This window comes from Falco peregrinus, chromosome 2, assembly GCF_023634155.1.
Source record: "Falco peregrinus isolate bFalPer1 chromosome 2, bFalPer1.pri, whole genome shotgun sequence".
NCBI lineage: Eukaryota > Metazoa > Chordata > Aves > Falconiformes > Falconidae > Falco > Falco peregrinus.
Genome location: NC_073722.1, coordinates 126,706,070 through 126,724,998, shown reverse-complemented (window position 1 = coordinate 126,724,998; position 18,929 = coordinate 126,706,070). Strand labels below are relative to the sequence as shown.

The 18,929-nt window shown below is 59.4% G+C and overlaps 1 protein-coding gene across 17 annotated transcripts in view; it reads right to left on the bottom strand.

Moving 5' to 3' along the window:
* Positions 1-18,929, bottom strand: part of RBFOX3 (RNA binding fox-1 homolog 3) — a 189,072-nt gene that overhangs the window by 23,907 nt on the left and 146,236 nt on the right. For 8 of the 17 annotated variants that reach the window (XM_055796422.1, XM_027796037.2, XM_055796421.1 and 5 more), the window contains 2 exons: positions 15,817-15,861; positions 1,505-1,986 (listed from right to left, as the gene is read on the bottom strand). The exons of 2 other annotated variants lie outside the window; for them this stretch is intronic. In XM_055796422.1, coding sequence (XP_055652397.1) covers positions 1,505-1,606 — 102 coding nt within the window. In that variant the 5' untranslated portion in view covers positions 1,607-1,986; positions 15,817-15,861. Of the gene's footprint in view, positions 1-1,504; positions 11,162-11,955; positions 12,295-15,816; positions 15,862-18,929 lie in introns of those variants that run through there. 7 more of the 17 variants (XM_055796428.1, XM_055796429.1, XM_055796420.1 and 4 more) reach the window with 4 other exon arrangements.

Genomic DNA, 18,929 nt, shown 5'->3' with positions numbered 1-18,929 from the left:
TCCATGCCAGAGTGCTCCGCAGGGCCAGTGGCACAACCAAGCCCCTCATGGTGGCCGTGGGACTGGGGGATCCCAGCTGGAGAGGGAAATCCTCCACACTGCCACCCGCTCCCAACAGAGTCTCTGGGCCCCATGCTGGCTGCTGGTTCAAAGCATCCACACGCTCCCTTCAGAGGGACAGAAAACCTCCCTGGCAATGGGTGGGGGCTTGGGGGTGGTTTCTGCTTGGTGTCAGACATGCCCAGGCAGCCAAGCAGCAGCCACCGGGACCTTGGCTCAGCCTGGAAAAGCTGAGACCAAAATCCAGCCCAGCCCCAGCTCTCGCAGCCTCTGCCTGCAGGAGGGTGCAACAAATCATGCACTGGTCTTGGCCGGCCTCTGCAGCAGCCCCGCGTGAGCCCTGGCCCTGTGTGCACCCCATGGCTGCCACTGCACTTGTATAACCAGTGGCAGCACCAGCTTTGTCAGTCCCATCTCTAGTGCACCAGATGGAGTGACCCTGGGCCTTGCCATCCCCACCACCAGCACGGCCACTGTCCGGCCACAAGCCCGCTCGGACACAGGCTACGGACATCCCGAGGGACTGAAATGCTCCCCAGCCCTTGCTCGCTGGGGCAGGAGGGTTTGCACCTGCGCCGCCTGTCCTCAGCTGCCGGGTGAGCCACACAGGCCATGCCGAGCACGGTGAGGATGCTATGAATTTTTAAACCCCTGAAAGCACAAATGGAGCAGTTTGCCTGGCTGGGAGACGGGATTTCCGACGCAGCAAAGAGGCTTTTGAAGAAAACGATGCCTCTCCCGAGCTGCACTTCCCCTGGGACAACAAGCCCGGAAAGCCAGCGCGCTGGGTCCAGTGTGGGACCCAAGGACAGTCCCGCAGGACAGCACACCCTGGCCAGAAGTTAAGGACCAAACCGATGGCCCAGGCACCCTCTGGCTGGGCTGCCCAGACCTGGGGCTCACCCGGACCCGCCGTCCCCTCTGCAGCACCTTCCTGTCAACAGCAAGACAAACCCACGCACGCTCAACCCCTCGGCCTGGCTGCAGATGCGCACAACGTGACGGCATACACACACATACATGCACACGCGTGTGCATGCACAAGCGCATCACCTTCCCTTCTCCCCGGCGGCTGCTCAGGCCATGCCGGAGCCTCATTCATTTATCCGAGCATCCATCACCACCCTCCGCCTGTGCCGAACAGCAGCAGCGCTGAGGCAGGAAAGCACCGGAGCCTTGCCGGCAGCTCTGCCTGCCGCACTGCCCGCGCCTCAGCCCGCTCCCGGGCGCCTCGGCCGCAAACCCGGCGGCAGCCCCAGCGGAACCGCAGCCAGGGACCGGGAGTGGCCGCCGCCGCACACCTCGGCGCCGCCGCGGGGCAGGTGCCGGAGGCCCCGCGGCCGGGGAGGAAGCAGTTAAGCTCCGACCCTCCGCCGAGAGGGAACCGGCGAAAAACACGTGTGAACCGGAAAGCAAAAAAAATCCCCCGGAGAGGGTGACTTACCTGTTGGAGGTAGAGGAAGGCTGGAGGACAGGGGAGAGAGTGAGGAAGCATGCCTGAGTTGGAGACAAGGAGGCAGCCCGAGTTAGCCATGGAGCACAGCATGTGTCGACAGGTAGCCGTGAAGCTGCTCGCGGGTCCGTCCTCTTCCGCACACCGCTATCCTCGTCTTCCCGGCTCGCCCCTCGGGCTCTCCCCTGCTCGGCCGTCCCTCCCGACCCCTCGGCGCTAGTTAGGAGGGATGCATCTGCGGCAGGCCGGCTGCGCCCGCGCCCCGGGAGCAGCGCTCGGCTGTTCACTTCGGTGCCATTAGACACTGGCACTGAGCGCACGGTCTGCAAAGGGTGTGTGTGAGCCAGAGCGGGAGCGGGGAGAGAGAAAGGAAGGGGAGGAGGAAGGGAGAGAGGGCTCGGGAGCGAAATAAAAGGGGTGGGAGTTGGAGGAGGAGGGGGAGTCCCCTGTGCATTCAGACATCAAACAGAGCTCTGTATAAAACGAAGAGAATCCGTAATGACATGAGAACAGCTGATCCCGCACTTAACCCCTCCGCCGCCGCTCGCAGATGGCTTCCCCGCCGCCCCTCGCAGCCCCCGGCCACACTCTGCTGCGCTGGGGAAGCAGGCGGGCAGGATCGGGCTGAGCGGGCAGAACCGTCTCCCTTCCCGGTGCTGGCTCCCAAGGGATGAAGGGTCTTACCGGGAGTTCTGGTGATGCAACACGGGCGCCCCGGGAAGCGTGCAGAGCAGCCGGCACTTCCAGCCGCGCAGACCCCGCAATGGCAGTGCCGCGCCACGCTGGGCAGCCGCGGGAGTCCCCCACGCACACACAGCCGGACACGTGCACACGCACCACGCTCTCCTTGGGAGACACACACGCAGACAGGGACGGGCAGGGAGCCATGCAGCAGACCCAGCTCCGCCTCCCTGGAGAGAGGCACATACCTGCTCACGCCTGCAGCCCCGCAGCACGCACGGCACCGGCACCAGTAGCCCCGCGCCGCGCCGCCATGGGCTCACGGCACGGCGGGCAGGGCCGGCAGCTTGCCGGCTGCCCCTGCGAGAGGAGCCATGGCGGCAGCCGCGGCCCCGCCTGCACACCCTGGGCGCCGGCAGCTCGGCCCTGACAAATGCAAAGGCATGTGAGCCCCAGGCAGGGCCTGCTCCCAGCAGCCTGCGACCCTCCCCCCCCACCTGCCTGCCAGCCCCCGGGGAGCCCGGCACCCTCGGGTGACACCGAGGTGCCCTGCCTGCCGGCATCGGCTTCCCCACATTCCTCGGAGCACTGGGGACACCCTGCCCTGAGCACCTTCCGTGGGCAATGGGCAGGGGGCTGGCACCCGCAGAGCTTGAGAGGCTTTTTGGCATTTCAGGCTGGCCTGCCGGTGCTGCCAGCATCCCTGACGCATCAACACCATGCACACCTCTGTCACAGCTGCCATGGCAATAGCCTATGTGCCAGTGCCCATGAGGGACACTGGTGCGGGCACGCATGTGTGCTTGTTGGCTCCCTGGTCCCACCTTGCGCCTCCTCCTAACGTGGCCCCGCGGCAGCCCCAGCACCCTCTGGTACTGCACAGCTCAGGGCTGGCACGGGTGTCCCTGCCCCAGCACCCCACACCACCAGCGCTGCATCACTCCTGAGTTCAGAGCCGTGGCCAGCAATGAAGTAGCCGGGACGGCATTGTGCTTGGGTATGTGGGAAACAAAACCTGGGCTCAGTTCAGTTTCCATCTTGGCCAAATGTGATGCACAAAGGCAGGTCTGTGCCAGCAGCTGCTGATGCTCCGTCTCCGCCGGAGCCTCCAGCACACGACCAACCCTATTTGGAGGCTGGGATTTTCCACAGTATCCCCAGACATAGCGACATGCTGCAGTGTCCTGGTACACTCGCAGCGGTTCCCGTTTCTGCTGCAGATACACAACAGCAGCGGTGTGTGGCACGGCTGGCCTGGAGGCACCGGGCAAACCTGGCGGAAACAAACAGCTTTGGGAAAAGCTGTCCTGAAGAAGCTGCACCTGGGGCAGAGGGGGTGCCAGCCTCCCGCGTGGGGTCCTGCTACTGGGGTGACCATGCTCTAAAGCGACCACAAGGTGCCAAATTGGGGGGGAGGGGGATGCCAGACCAGGAAAAGGGTTTCTCATCACCACCACCCCATGGTACTGAGAGCCGAAAAAAGTCTGGCAGCGACATCTGCTACCAACAGTATCCTCCAGCTGCTGCTCCTTGCAAGGAGCGTGGGCTGCAGTGAGCTCCTGTGTCCCACCACAACCACGCGCCCTCCAACTCCCAAGGGACCACAGCAGACCCTGATGCAGCAGCCTGTCCTGCACACCTCAGTGCTCAGACCCCACGCTCGTCACTCGCCTCCTGCTCCCGTTCCCCAGGGACTCCTGTGGCCCTGGTGCTGCACTCTCCTGCATGCTCCAGCGCCCAGGGCAGGACATGGGACAGCTTTGCAGCGGCTGGGTGACAAGCATGCCCTCCCACAGCCCCTCAGACAGCTGTGGGGAGAGGGGCCCCACCCGGCACCTGCATGTACCTGAGCACTGCACATCACCCTGGCACAGGGCGAGGGATGCCCTGGGCAAGGTGATGGGCAACTCCAAAGGCCCTGGGCCGGTCTGGCTCCAGCACGGTTCCTGCACTGCTCTCAGGCAAAGGTGAAAAGGGAAGGGCATGGCCTGATGCTCTGAGCTTGCAGTGCCCAACCAAGACAACCACGTGAGGCAAGGGCTGGCTCCAGGCTGAGGTAATCTGCCTGTTCTTCCCTGCGCCAGAGCCTGGCTCCGGGCAGGGTGACTCAAAGGCGCTCCTGGCTGGGGGCAGCGCCACGAGCCCTGGCATTGCCCTGAGCCAGCAGCCCACGTCGCGGAAAGGTCCAGGCTGGCTCCAGCCACAGGCTGTCCTGCAGGGAGAGCACACAGAGTGATGTGCTGGGCTGATACCCTGGCCTCAAACCCACTGGTGTAGACCCTCTGCACCACTGGCTGTGTTTCTGCAGGATAAACAGCTTGGCAGTGGGGGAACTGGGCATGGCTCTGGGAGCTGAGGAGCCTTCAAGTCTCCTCTCTCCTTCCTTCAGCCATCACCAACACCTACCTGGTGGCAGAGATGCCCCCACAGCAGCAGGAGCCCCTGTGGGACACCAGCACAACAGGGCGGTACCAACCCACTGGCCTGCTCCAGCGTGGGGAACACGTCCCCGGCCACCACCAGCTGACGTCCTTCACCCTGCTGTTCCCAGCTGCCCCAGCACTGATGCCGTGCTGCAGCCCCAGCCAACGGCACCAGCACCAGGGCTCTACCAGGGCAGTCCTTTGGTGCCCAGGCCTGAGGACCCCCAGGCAGGGCTGCCCAGCCCTGCAGAGCTGCAGCCCTGGAGGAACCCCTCCAAAACTCAAGTCTCCTGGAATGAAAGTTTATTTATCTGTTTAATTAAGATGTGTTCACCAGGCGCACAGACCCCGTTCCATCTGTCTCACTTACAGCCGCATCCCAGTAAAATTAAACCTAATAAATATCAGACGAGGGAAAGCAAAGGGCACATGTAAGATATATGATCAAAGGCAGAAGTTGCACAGGGCTGCAGTTCTAAGCACATCTTTCTCTCTGCCCTTCGGGGATGGGTTGGTGATGCGCTCCCATGCACAGGATGGGGTTGGCTTTCCTTCAAATCAGCACTATTTTCGTTTTTTATTTATTTTAAATGAACCCTCGAGGGCTCCTTCGTTTTGTTTTCTGGAAGGGGGAGAATAACGTGGCACCAGGACAGAAGCAGCCTCGGCCACTGGTTTGGAACCCAGTGGGGCACCAGGGCTGAGAGGCAGAGCCTGTGCTGGGATGCCTGATGGGCACGCACCCCCTGAACTGCCAAGGGAACTCGTTGGGGAAAGCGTGATGCTCTGCACTGCTCTCAGGCAGCTGGGATGTACTGGCCATGCATGGCTGGGAGCTGGCCCAGCAGCAGATAGCTGCTGGGAGGTGCCCAAGGCAGCCGGTGCAGTGCTGCTGGTGCAGTGCTGCCGGCTCCCGCTCCTGGGGAGATGCCAGAACTGCTGGGTGCTCAGCTCCCCTCTGAGGCACACTAGCCTCCACCATTTGGAAACTCTACCCAGCAGAAATGAGGGCTCCGAGGTCTGCCCCTGAGCCTGCCTGAGCATGTGGTACTGTGCAGATTGGCAACGTGGCACGGCTGCGGCATGTCCCACACATCCAAGGGCCCCCCGCACACATTGCACCAAGCCTGAGCACATGTCAGAGCCGCTGCCTGCCAAGGGCTGCCCCCGGCACCATGTCCAGACCGTGGCCCACTCCCCACACGGGATGCGATAGGAAATCACATCCCCCAGCACTGCAGTCCTCATTGGGATGCCATCCCACATCCTCTCCTGGCAGAGTGGGATGACGCAGTGGTCCATGGATCTGCCATGAGGCCGCAATGCACAACCACAGGTGGGCCAGATGCCTCAGGCGCTGCAACTGTTTAACAGGACCCCATCGCATCCCCCAGCACGCTCCCACAGCACAAAGCTGAGGCACAAGCCCAGATGCTGCTGCTCAGGAGAGCTGCCAAGAGGGGATGCAGGTCAGGCCGAGGCGCAGTCGCTGCTGTGAGGACCAGCAAGGCTGGGTGCTCCCAGCCTCCTGGGCGTCAGCCTGTGAATGCAATACCAGCAGCCCTGCAGCACCCAGCAAGCAGGGCACCCATCTAGTCCTCTCCTCCCACCCACTCCAGAATGCCCCCAAGCCATGGCATTCATTAATTAAAAGCTCATTAGCAGTTAGTCATAGACATAAAGCGATTAGATGAAGGCGCTGATGGATCTAGGCTGCTGTGAAGCAAGGGGAAGATCTTGCACCCCTGTTGGCTCAGCTGCAGGGAGCACCCCAGTGCTGGGCACAGATCAGGACAACAAAAAGGAACCAACAGAGGTGACAGGTGAGAGCACCATGTGCCAGCAGGCTCTGCCTCGCAGAGAGGTCCCTACCCACCACCCCAGCCACGTCCACGCCATCACTGTGCTGCTGCTCCCTCTGCCTGAGACCAAGGTGCTCCTGGCCCCTCTGTGCAGGGGCAGCATCCAGATTTGCTGGGACTGGACTGGGACAGGGATGCCTCTCCCAGTACCAAGGAGAGTGGGAGGAGCAGGAGGCTATGGAGGCTGTGCACCCTGAGCGTTCCCAGGCAGGGTCGCCCGACCATGGGACTTGCTGGCACAGAGCACCCAACACTGGCAACAGCACAAACCAAAATGCTTCCTCCTGCCACCAGCATCGCCAGCCCTGGCCATGTCACAGTTCCTGCTCATACTGTCCCAGCACCACGTGCTGCCCTGAATCCCCACACACTCACTCCCCTATCTCTGGAGACAGCATGTGGGAAAGTCACCTTGAGGGGGGGAATTAGAGAAAAATTGGGTCCTAATAGAAGTGTAGTATTACAGAAAGCTTTTTAGGGTAAAATACAGCTATCGCCTTCAGGACAGTTGGCATGCACGGAATCTACATCACCGCAGTTCCCCAAGTGACACAACCTGCTGTCCTAGAGAAGCAGTGGAGGGTGGAGCGGAGACACTGAGGCCAGGCTCTGCCGTGCTCCCTGCAGGACTGGGAACATGATGGTACCAAACAGCTGATAAGCTGCACAGCGGCTGTAAAATATATGAGAAGGTGTCTGTTGCTGGGCCAACAACTGTGGCGACGACCAAGCAAGAGCCTTATTATCTGCGACAGAAGGTCCCGAACTAGGCCCCCTCAGCACTTCCAAAGCCTTCTGATGAGGATGTGCTGACTGCTAAAAGAAAACAAACTGCTGAAGAGAGAAAATTCAAGGATGCTAGGGTAAAATAATTATGGTAGGGGGAGATCGTGATCTCCTACTCAAATGGCCCCACTGACAAGAATGAATCCCCCCTTGGGGAGCATGTGCAGTAAATTTAAAATGAACTCTACCTTTAAATGAAACCAAGAGAACTTTACACCCATCATAATGAAGGAATGTATGACTAGAGTCGCCCAAGCTCCACCTGAGAGCAAAGAGAAGTATAAAAAGTGAATGAATGAGGGGACAAGGGGGGAAGACACCACTGAGAACAAGTGAAGGGAAGACACCACCGAGACGGACTCCTGGGACCGGCCGACGGGCTGAGCTTTGCTTCTCCCCGCTTGGGACACCTCAGGTGACACCTGGACTAATGCTTCCTCGGGAGACTTAGAAATATCTCCAGAGAGTTACTTTTTAATATTTGTAGCCAGGCTGTATCGTTGTAACTTTTCCGTGTGTTTTATACTTCGTAACATTTTATTTGCATGTGCCCTTTGCAGACAGTCACTGTCACCGGCAATCCAAAAAACTGTCTCATCTGTTGCACAAATAAACCTGCCCTGTTAAGTAGCTGGTCGGACAACCAAACCCTAGAGCGTGGCCGTGCTAGTTCATGAGCATGGCTGGACTGGCAGTGCAGGTGCTATCAGTGTATCCAGAACCGTGGTAGTTAAACGTGACTGGACTGATAGGGGCGCATTGGAAACCTAGCCCACCTAACCTCCTACATCCCTGAGGAGAGTTGGAAGGCAGGGTGGGGTGCGGGTGGGGTTATTTTCTGCTAAATTACTCCATCCCCTTTAATGCAACACAGCCACACAGCCACCTTCAGAATGCTGGTTTCTTCATCTCTGAAAGACAGAGTTTAAACTAACTGCAGGTGCATTGGAACCCAATACGGACATTGCAATCAGGGTGCAAGGACCTCCAGGAAGCACAGGTGGGATGTTGGGGAGAATGCCCCAGTCTGGCCAAGCTCCTCTGCACCCAGTTAAACCGCCTTTCCATCTTCCCCTGCTCCTTCTCCTCCAGTGGCTCTCGAGGTGTCAGTGCCTGAACTCCCAAAGAAGCCGGAGACTGTACTGAAAATCCCCACTCTGTGGCTTCCCAGCACTCTCACTGCTGCTGTCCCAGACCCTGCCTTTGCCCCAGCTGCCACCTCCCCGCCTGCCACAGCTGCCATGAGGTCACAGATCGCAGGCAGGGGTGGTGACGTCAGCACCCAGGTATGATGTCACCAAGTGAGGAGGGAACTGTGACCAACACACAGCAAGTATCTGAGAGCTGTAGCAGCCAGGAGGGGAGCAGAAATGCAGAGAAAGCACATGAAAGTTTAATGGAATCTAGGAAAAAACAGCACCTCACTGAAACTTTCCTCACCCACTGAGGGGGGGGTGGAAGGGGGTCCTGGGGACACTTCAACCTCTGACCAGAGCTGCCAGCACCATGCAGAGCAGGAGAACGGCTGGGCCAGCACCCAGGGACATACTGCTGCCCCTTGTGCCATCCCTCCACTGCCCTTCAGCCCATGCAGGCAGTGCCTCAGGACCCTTGGTGCTCGCCACTGAGCGGAGCCCAGGTTGCAGCTATCCTGTGAGACGTGTGAGGAGGGAGGCCAGTGCCCCTGTCATGCGGCACAAGCAAACAGTGCACAGGCACCTACCAGTGTCCCATCACATCTGAGCTCTGAGCCCACTGAGGGACACGCAGCGGCTCCCACAGGGACAGGGTTTACACCCGTGTTTGAGCAGGACAAGCAGGAGCTTGTCACCACAGCGGTGAGAGAGCCTGGCTTCTCGCCTTCAGTCAGCATGGCCCTTCCTAAAGCCCTTTCACTTGACAAAATATTTACATGAAATAGCAATTAGGCTCCCTAGATTTAATGAGAATTAACATGCAGGCAGAAGAACTGTGGCGGAACAGATGCTGCTGAGCACCTCAAGCTCATGGGCTGCGTGGACAGTGCCAGCAGAGCTGCAGCAGGTAAAACAACTGCGCTGAACTCGGCAGGGTGTGCCACACCAGCACTGCCAGGGCCAGAGCCATGGCCACCACAGGGCCCAGTGTGGGATGGAGGATGATGCAGGAATGATGGAGGGTTATGCAAAGAACAAGCAACTGCAGATGTGGGGACCTGAAACGCTGCATTCCCAGAGTCCCCTGCTTCCCTGAGATCAGACCCACTGCCTGACAAGGGGTTCCCAAGAAAACGCATCCCCTGAGCTGGTCCAATGCTGCACGCTGGCCTTGCAGACTGCAGCTGGGGACTTTGGCAGCAGCCCATGGGACACCAGTGCAAGGGGCAGGATGGGACAGTTGAGGCTGCCCAGAGGGTTAGAGCATCTCCAAGCATGGGTGACAGCAGGGGCATGTGGGGCACTGCTGGTTCTGGGCACGGGGAAGCCTGTCCTGAAATGCCACCAGGAGGGGCAGACAGGTGATGTGGGCAGTGGGAGAGCACCAGGCAGGAGGTGGTCTGGAAGCAGACACTCAATCCTCATTATAAGGCTTTTTAAATGCACAGACAGGATATTAGCGTTTAAACAGGCTGTAGGACTCCAGGGCAAACTTTAAAAATCATAATATTTATAGAACCGTCTTTCCACTCGCCCCACATGCTCTTTATTTCGCTGGCAATTACTGCTAATTTGAAGACATTTTGCTTTGGCATCTCAGCCTGTTGCAGTGTCGATTACCAAGCCACCCGCTGCCGCCTGCCACCGCAGCGCTCCCCGCAGTGCTCCTGACGGCGGCCACGCTCCCGCCGCACAGGCAAAGCAAACCCCTCTGCTTCCTCCCATGCTTGCAAGGGAAAGATGTCCATGATGCCAAGAAATGACGTTCAGCCGCTCCACTGGGAGCAGAGCCCTCGCCCAGCCTCTCTCCCAGCGGGAATGCCACTGTGCCCCGCATGATGTTGAGACCCAGCCATCCTGGGCTTGCTGGCCACATGCACCACGCAGAATAGGGAAGGGGGACCCTTGAGCACTGTCCCAGACAGAAAACACATTGCAGGGAGCTGTGCTTGAAGCTCCCATGGGGACAGGCACCTCAGTGCTGCTGCCCCACGCTTTGCACCACCTGGAACTCTGTAAAGTCATGTGGCACCTATGAAGCTGCAAGTGGAAACTCTAGAGCAGTTTGCTTTCACAGCCGTGGTGGCTCATTAAGTCCCTAGGCAGAATTAATGCCCTAGCAGAAGGCAGCTCTGCAAGCCCCAATGGGCTCCTGACCGGCAGGAATCAGTGGCTGCACCGAGATCTCTCATGACAAAGCACCTTATGCCTGAAAGCTGCTTCCCTGAGAAACAATGAATTTGCATTACCTTCCTCCTCCCCATAATCTCCTTCCCCCAAACGCCCCTTCACCCAGCTCTGCTCTGCTCCCTGCTCCGAAATCCAGGGGCATGCAGCTCCCCAGAGCATGTAACCCCCAAGGGCTGCCACAGCCCACCAGCCCCCTGCCAGCTCGGCCAGCGCTCGGGGAGTGGGAGCATGAAAGGGGCTGGGAAGCCACGGGAAGCCCCTTGGGATGGTGCAGAGCCCAACACTCAGCCCAGCTCCTGCACCTTAGGGGAGGATATGAAGCCCCTGGGAGGCTGCGGGCCTCTGTCCCCTTCCCCTCTGCTCACTGTCACAGCCCCACCAGGAGAGGAGCTCACATCCATGTTCAGCATCCCATCCCTGAGCGAAGTGCCTGGGCAGACCCCATCACATTCCCCTCCTCCCCGTCCCTGCTCCAAGCCCTTGAGATGGCCATGGGTGGTCTCAGCTGGTCCCCCACCAGCCGTCAACCCTGCATGGCTTGACAGCTCAACTAGCGCAGGGAGAGCCAGAGCTCCAGCAGAGCCCAGCCCTCCCACCCATGCCCCTCACCTCCATGGGGCACAACCAGACAGAACCTGGCGGCTCCGTGGGCTCCAAACTGTCCGAACAGGGACTGCGCTGCTGCGGAGGGGCCTCAGAGTCCCCAGAGGGCTCTCAGCAGCCTCAGCCACCAACCTCAAGCTTGGGATATAAGTGTGGGGGCTGCCCCATGAATGACTTTCCAAATCTTGGGTGGGCACCTGTGGGAGACAGCAGATCCCCAGGCCATAGAGGCTGGCTGATGCTCTGGCTCTGCACAGACCCATCACCTGGACACCCTGCTGCTACCACATCCCCTCCAGCATAGACCCCCAGGGCAGGCTCCAGAGCCCCTGCCCACCAACCCAGCACAGCCAAGGGGGGACAGTCAGGGAAGTGTTTCTGAGCAGCCTCTGGTCACCCTGGGCAGGTGAGGGGGCTGCTGCCTGCGGCCAGCACTGTGGGGAGCTCAGAGGGAGCAGACGGGAGGCAGGACTGGGGTTTGGGGTGCCCTCAGGCAGTGATGAGGCTGCAGTGCCCAGGCAGGGACCCCTGCCTGCCTCTGCTGTTTGCCTCTTCCTCCCCAACGCCAGGCCTTCCTCCAGCATCACAGCCTGTCCCCTGCCTGTAAGCTGTAGGCAGCGAGTGCCTTGCTGGAGGAGGAGGAAAGCTCTCTGTGGCCAGCGGCTCAGCTGGGAAAGGACAACAGCAAGAAACGACCCCGACCCTGAGCAAAACCCTGGCAGAGAGGGCAGGGAAATCCCACCCTTGGTGGTAGTACCTACCCAAATATACATCATCATGTTGGCAGCAGGGTGCCGAGGAGCTCCGTAGGATTGGTGCGAGGGTGGTGGGCTGCTCGCTGAAGCCGGCTGTGCTGAGTGCCGCTCCTCCTCCGTGGGCTCTCTCCCCTTGGGTGCTCGCTGTCTGGCTCCAGCGCCAAGGGCTGGCGTGGGCAGATGCCCTGTGTGCTCGCCTCCCTCCCCAGCGCAGCGTGGGTGCTCGCCGCGGGCCACGCTTCAGAGCCAGCTGCCCGCGTCCGACATGCTGCTGCTGGGCGGGCTGGAGAGCAGGGACCAGAGGACTGATGTGGGGACAGCCCTGGGCATGCAGCGGGGCAGGGGCTTACTCGTCCCAAGGAAAAAAAAAACCAAAACCAAAAACGGTGAGAGGGAGGGATAAAAATTAAATCCTCTCTGGTGTTTTTAAGAGCAAAGGAAAGGGTAAGCGCATGAGGGGAAGCCACCTGGAGTGCCTGGGCGGGGGCTGGGGCCAGGCGGCCAGGCTGGGTGTTGGGGGGCAGTGGCAGTGGCAGCGTGTGCGCTCGGCACAGCGTGGGCTCCCGCGCTGACACTCAGAGGAGCTGATGTCCTGCCTCAGCATTTTTCAGGCTACCCTGTCAATAAGGGAATCCGCTGCTCTCGCGGTTAACCTGCGAGGTGCCAGCCGGTTTGCACGGCCATCTGCTGCCCATCTCTACTCCTGGCCGGTAGGGCTGTTCGCCCGTGGTCCAGCAGGTCCTGCTGGGACGGGCTGTCTTGGGGACCCCAGCATTGCCTACTTTGCAGGATGCAGCTAAGCTGTGGCCTGAGGTGGGGCAGAGCCAGCAGCGCCCAGTCCCCACATGCGGGAGCAACGAGGGTGGTCCCTGCACAAGCCGGCTGCCCTGCAGCCCAGGATGTGGCTGCCGCAGTCTGCATGAGAAGGGCACCCAGAAGTTCCTACCAACACTGGGGCAGCAGCCGTCCCTCCATCCCCAGCATCACACCCCAGTAGACCCCTGGAACAGAAGCTAGGTGGAGACCCCGTCCCTCAGGGGAGAGTCGCTGCAGGGTGGGCCGTAGGGACAAGCCCTGCTCTGGCTTTGCCTGCAGTGGGGCTCCAGGGGCAGGACGGACCTTCCCACAGGGCGCGAGCTCCCAGCCGCCTGCGGCACAGGCTGCAGGCATGGCTCAGCAGCAGGGCAGCACCGCTTGTCAGGCCATAAATCTCCGGTCCTTCTGGGGCACCACTCAGCAGAGGAGAGTGAGGGGATTGTGTGCACTGAACCAGACGCGGGAGCAAGGGAATAAATAAGAATAAGGGAAGGTGCAGGAGCGAGAGGGGTGGCAGATCGGTCTCTGGGGCCCAGCTGGCTCTGACATCTCCAGCCCCATAATCATATTCAAAGCAGAGCCAGGCTGAGGCATTTCTCCTCCAGCACAGCAATAAAAGAAAGCAACACTCTCAATAATTCAGCACCAGCAGAGGGTGATAAAGCAGAGGAGCCACCACTGCAGGCAGCTGGGGCGGGAAGCTTCCCACTCCCTCTTATATCTTGGTGATCAAAACCATCTCCTCTTTCTCTGTGCCCTGCCAATGCAGCCGTGGCCATGGCCTGGGGCCCCACAGCCTGCTGGATGCCCATGCTGTTGCATGGCATGTGCTCTTGGTATGTGTCGGCTGCATGGAGACCTGGGGCAGAGGGGCCCAACGCAGCAGAATAAACCCCCTCCACCAACATGCAAGCCAAAAGCTGGAGGGGTCCTGGGCATGGAGGCAGCACCATCCTGGAGCCAGGGCAGCACGGGCAGTGGGAGTGCTTCCTGAGCTCAGCTCCCTGGCTCAGCTCTCTTCCCAATGCTGTTTCACCTTCTCTCACTTCAGCATCCCCAGTCCCACATCCACACACTCCTCACCCTAAGGCACCTTTGCAAACAGCAGCCCATCACCCCGCAGCCATGTCCCAGCTCTCCCATCCAAACTGGATGCCAGGGCTGCTTTGGCTGCAGGACATCAACCCCACTGTCACCTCCCCTTGCTGCAAGGGCACATCTCTCCAGACACAACTGTCCAGCCACAGCTTGGAGTGCTGCAGGCCTCTGCAGCCCACTGCAGCCCCAGGGACTGACCTGAGTGCCACCTATCCCCCATACGCAGCTGGACACCGGGAGGGAGCAAAGCCTTCACTTTGGCACAGGGAGCAAGTTGCAAAGACATCAGTACAGACATGAATAAATGCCATAGATGCGGTGCTTAGGGACATGGTTTAGTGATGGACTTGGCAGCACTGGGTTAATGGTTGGACTTGATGATCTTAAAGGTCTTTTCCAACCTAAATGATTCTATGAATGTCAGAGGTGGAGGCAAGCCCTGGGCCCACAGAGAGCTCCCTACCCATCCTGTTGCCCAGCCCAACAATCACCTGTGCCTGCCTGCTCTAGCTGTGTTGCACCAGGGCTGCCGCGTTTTGCCAAACAGCCCAGCACAGAGCCAGCCAAAACTCAGACTCTCACCCCCACACAGCAGACCCAGCACCCTGCGCCCCAGCCCCACAGCCCACGCCACTGCTGCTGACCAGTACATTCCCTCCCCAGGCTCACAGCTGTGGCCCAGCCTGGGTCACGTTACCTGCAAACCCAGCTCCCACCCCAGCCTTCCCACTCCTCACAGCTCCTTTTCCACATTTCTCATGCCATCTCAGGACCCTTCCGGACCACGGCCCCCGCCCAGTAGGTCACTTTCATCCTTGTCCTGCCGACGACAAGAGACAAGAGCAATTCCCCGCGCCCCCCCCCCCCCCCCCCAAACACCTCTTTCCTCCGTCACTTTTGCATGGCGACAGATCCCCAGTGCCCATCACCACTGCCTCAGCCACCACCCTGCCTTGGTCCCACTGCTGCATGGACACCTCTACACCAAAGCTGGGGCACAGAGGGATGGATGCATCAGCATCCTTATCCCCAGACCCTTGTCTTACCTTTCCTCCTCTACTTTGCTGGCTTAGACCGGGGGGAGCACAGATGTGTGCTGTACTCAGCAGGATGGACCTTTGGGGGGCACTTTGGGCTCCCCAAGCTGTGATGGGATCAGTCTACGGCCATGAAGCCCAGCAACACGAGGTTATGATGGGAAGGAGCCATCCTCATTGCCCAGTGAGCACCGGGCTGGCAGGCGGCACCCAGCCTGGTCCCCCCTTTCACATGTACGAGCCATCACCTGCCCAAGCTGGGTCTCAGCCCAGGAGACATCATGAGCTGGTGTGACATGTCACAGCATGGGCTGCAGGACAAACATCCCCTGCAGTGGACAACTGCCAGGCCAGGGCCAGGACCTGGGGCTGGAGGTACCACCCTGGTAAGGGCAGAGTCTCCTTAACGGGCTTCCCCAGGGACTGCTTCCCAGAGCGGCACAGAGCACAGACAGACAGACAGCAAGGTCAGCACACGCAGACAGCTCACAGACACTGCAGCCCTTGGCCCTCCTCAGCCGAGACTCACGCCACTCATGTCACACCTGTGTGGGGGCTCAGCGCCCAGTGGGTGCCAGGGGCTGCTGGTGGAGAGGAGCGGGCAGCCTTCCTCTGGCCCTCCCTGGTGCACAGGTCTGTGCCTGCCCACCTGCCCCTGCCGGACCCCAGAGCCGTGGGCAGAGGGTGCTGCCATGCCCCACCCAGCCCCGTGCAGCTCAGACAGCAGCACCCATCACCTGCCCCTCAACATGCAGGGTTTAGCATGCAGCTGTTAGCGTGGACCCTAGAGAGACCCTGGGTACTGAGAGCAGCAGCTCAGGCTGTGCAGCACAACCAAGGGGGCCCAGGAGCCGCTGCCCAAGCCGCAGAGCATCTCCTCACCTCTCTGACCCGTCAGAAATAAACGCCTCTGTACCTTTTATTCAGCCCAGCTCCTCCTGCGGTGCTCACGCTGGGCTCTCTAAGAAAAGACAAGAAAGAGGAGGAAGAATTAAAATCAATTATCATCATCACTAACCTGCTTACAGTCAATGCTAGTTGCTCATTGATTGCAAAATATTCAAATACAAGTATAAGCATGAGCATTATCTCCCCGTGTGCGCTGGGAAACCTGCGCTGGGTAAGAGCCGCAGCCAGGCTGGGGGCTCAGCCTAGGGCAGCTGAATCCCAGCACCGAGCAGCAGCAGCACCTGCCTGCACACTGCACGGGGTGATGGGAGCATGACCCCTGCCTCCAGCTCTGCCAGCACACCTCAAACCTCACCCACCTCATACTGATGTGGGCCCCTTCCTCACCTTCCCCAGGACTCTGCAAACTCAGCCCTGGCCCAACACACAGCCCGCAGCTCAGCAGGACACAGCTATCGCAAAGTGCTGGACACACAGCCAGTTCAGTGTGCCCCAAGCCCTCTGCCCACCCCAGCTCACTGCATGCACCCAAGGATGCTCCCCTGTTTCTCCCCTCCCAGCAGTGTCCATGTCTGCCCCTTGCTCTCTGGCACAGTGCCATGCTCTTGCGAGGAGCGAACCCTGCAGCACATGGCTCTGCTGCTGCCATCCCAGCTCCGGGCACTTCTTGGAGAATATCGCCAAATTTCAAAGAAAACTTCCTGAAAGCTGCACTTCAACTAATTGGCTTTTGCAACATTGCCAACGCAAATGTTCATAAATCATGTCAGACCCTCAAAAATAATGAGAACAGCTTATACATCACAAGAGTTTTTTAAAAGAGGAAAAGAGGGCTGTTTCTGTTAACCACTTCTTTGGGGACCTGGAGGTGTTGAGTCCTGCAACATCTCCCCACTGACCCAGGTGGGCAGCAGCAGCTCTACTTTGAAACACTGGAGCTGCGATGCTCCTCTGCCCCTCCTCCTCAGAGGACGGCACCTCAAGACAAGGCAGCTCTGGGAGCACAAGCGTGGCTGTAGGGACCCTGTGCCTGGGGCCAGGTGAGCGGCCGCTGCTCCAAACCCACGGCTGGATCCCTGCGAGTGTGTGACCCACAGACAGTCTGGAGGCCCAGGCACGCAGCAGTGGCTCAGGAAGAGCAAAGGGTTCCCAGGCACTTCTGTTAGCAAACACTGCTCTTAGCCGCACAGCAGGATAATCAATTATGGTAATTCCTGCCTCAATGAATCAGATTCATGGAGGAGCACAGCTCATTAGGCTGGTGCTGACTTCCATTAGTGCTCTTATGATAAAAACCCTCCAGAAAGCTCTCACCCAGCTAGACATGTTTTCCAGGTTTGGGGGTCTCCCCTCACCGGCGCCTCCATGCCGGGGCAGACTCAGCTGTGAGACACAGGTGCCCTAAAAAAGTTGGTTGGGAACTCCCCAGTCCCCAGCAGCAAGGGGACACCACGACGCAGCCGTGAGCCCGGCAAAGCCTCCTGTCTCGCAGCAACCGCTCCCGAGGTCTTCCTTGCCAGGAAAGCGCTCACCAGGATCCCCGGCTGGGGAAGGCAGGAGACAGCAAAGCAGGAGCAGAGAACTCCAGCATGTGCTACAGTAGGTTTGGGTGTGCTGGAAACCCAGACAGCCTGTTTGGCAATGAATAATTGAAGGGTGCTCACTCTCCTCGGGGAGGTACAGTGATGGGTAAAATCTCATTTCCCAAACACATTTCCCAAGGAAGGCGCCTTCTGAGAAATACCCACGGCAGCTTGGGGCCCTGGCAGTTGGGATGCGCTGCGCTTGCCTGTGCGGGTGGGGAGCTGGCTGAGCCCAGCACTAGCCCAGGCAAAAATCTCAGGTGGTCCCAGGCACCACAGGGACCAGGATGCTCAGCCAAAACCTCCCTGTCCTGCCATATGTACCAAAGTAGAAGAGGAAAACCTCTGGCAGAACACTGATGGGAGGTGGGCTAGGAGCAGCTCTGGGTGATCAGGTGAATGCTCTTACTGGGGGGGATCTTGCCCCTGCTTTTCTGGCAAAGCTCCAGGCTGATGAGCCCCAGCTGGAGCCCTGACCAGAACAGATGAGCCCAAGGCAGGCTAGCTCACAAGCAAAACCCCGCCCAGCTAAAACCACTTGGATCCAAATCAGGGTGTCTGCACAGGGCCCCCTGGAAATGCAACCTGTTTCACCCAGCCCAGCAGCTGCACGGGCCCCCATGGACACGGGCACCCCAACAACTTCCATCCCCACTTTGCAGCCATGGAGCAAACCCTGCAGCAGGCCTGGGCTAGCCACCCCACTCCGCTCTGCTGGGAAACTTCTCAGTAGTTTTTCAAAGTACGTTTTGACCCCCCGTTCTCTCCACCAAAAATCCTAAATTAATTTTGCTTTTAATTAAATTCATTAGCAAAGATTATCTGGCTGAGGAAAAATAATATCCTGCCCCTCCCCCAGCATCCCTCTCTATTTATATCCCCTATATACATAAGCAGCAGCGAATATTTCTTTATGGGCCATTAAAGGTTTAATGTTTAATTTATAACCACGTTCTCTGGCGGGCGGGATGGCCAGGCACAATGTCAACACTTTTAATTAAATGAGAAGGATTTTTTTTTTTAACTGGGAAAGATAAAACGCCCAGTTCCCAGCAGCTCCTGGAGGTGCGTGGCAGGAGCCGGCAGGGGGCTAGGGCATGGGGCTCGCTCTCGGGACAGGTTTCACTACCATCTGGCTCTGCCCGGCTGCAGCACCAGGCTGTGCTGCACTGCCAGCCAAAAGCTGCAGGCAGGAGATGCTCAGGCAGCGCCCAGAGGAGCCCCGGCTCTCATGGCTGTCACCCCGACAGCTTTAGGGCTGAGCCCTCCAACCAGCAGCTCTGGTCCAGAAAGCACAGCTACTTCCTGGGGACAGTGACAACACAGGGCGCTGCCCCCTCTTTGGTAACCCTCTTCCAAATACCACAACCAGCCAATTCCTGCCTGCCCAGGGATCTGCTTGCTCTGCCTGGCCGAGCCCAGCCGCAGGCAGGGTGTGCAGGTGGAGCAGGATGCGCTCTGCTAGCTCCTTCCCAGGGATGGGCAGGGTCCTGGCACAGGGCTGACCGTCAGCTCCAGCTGCAGGTCCCTCGTGAGC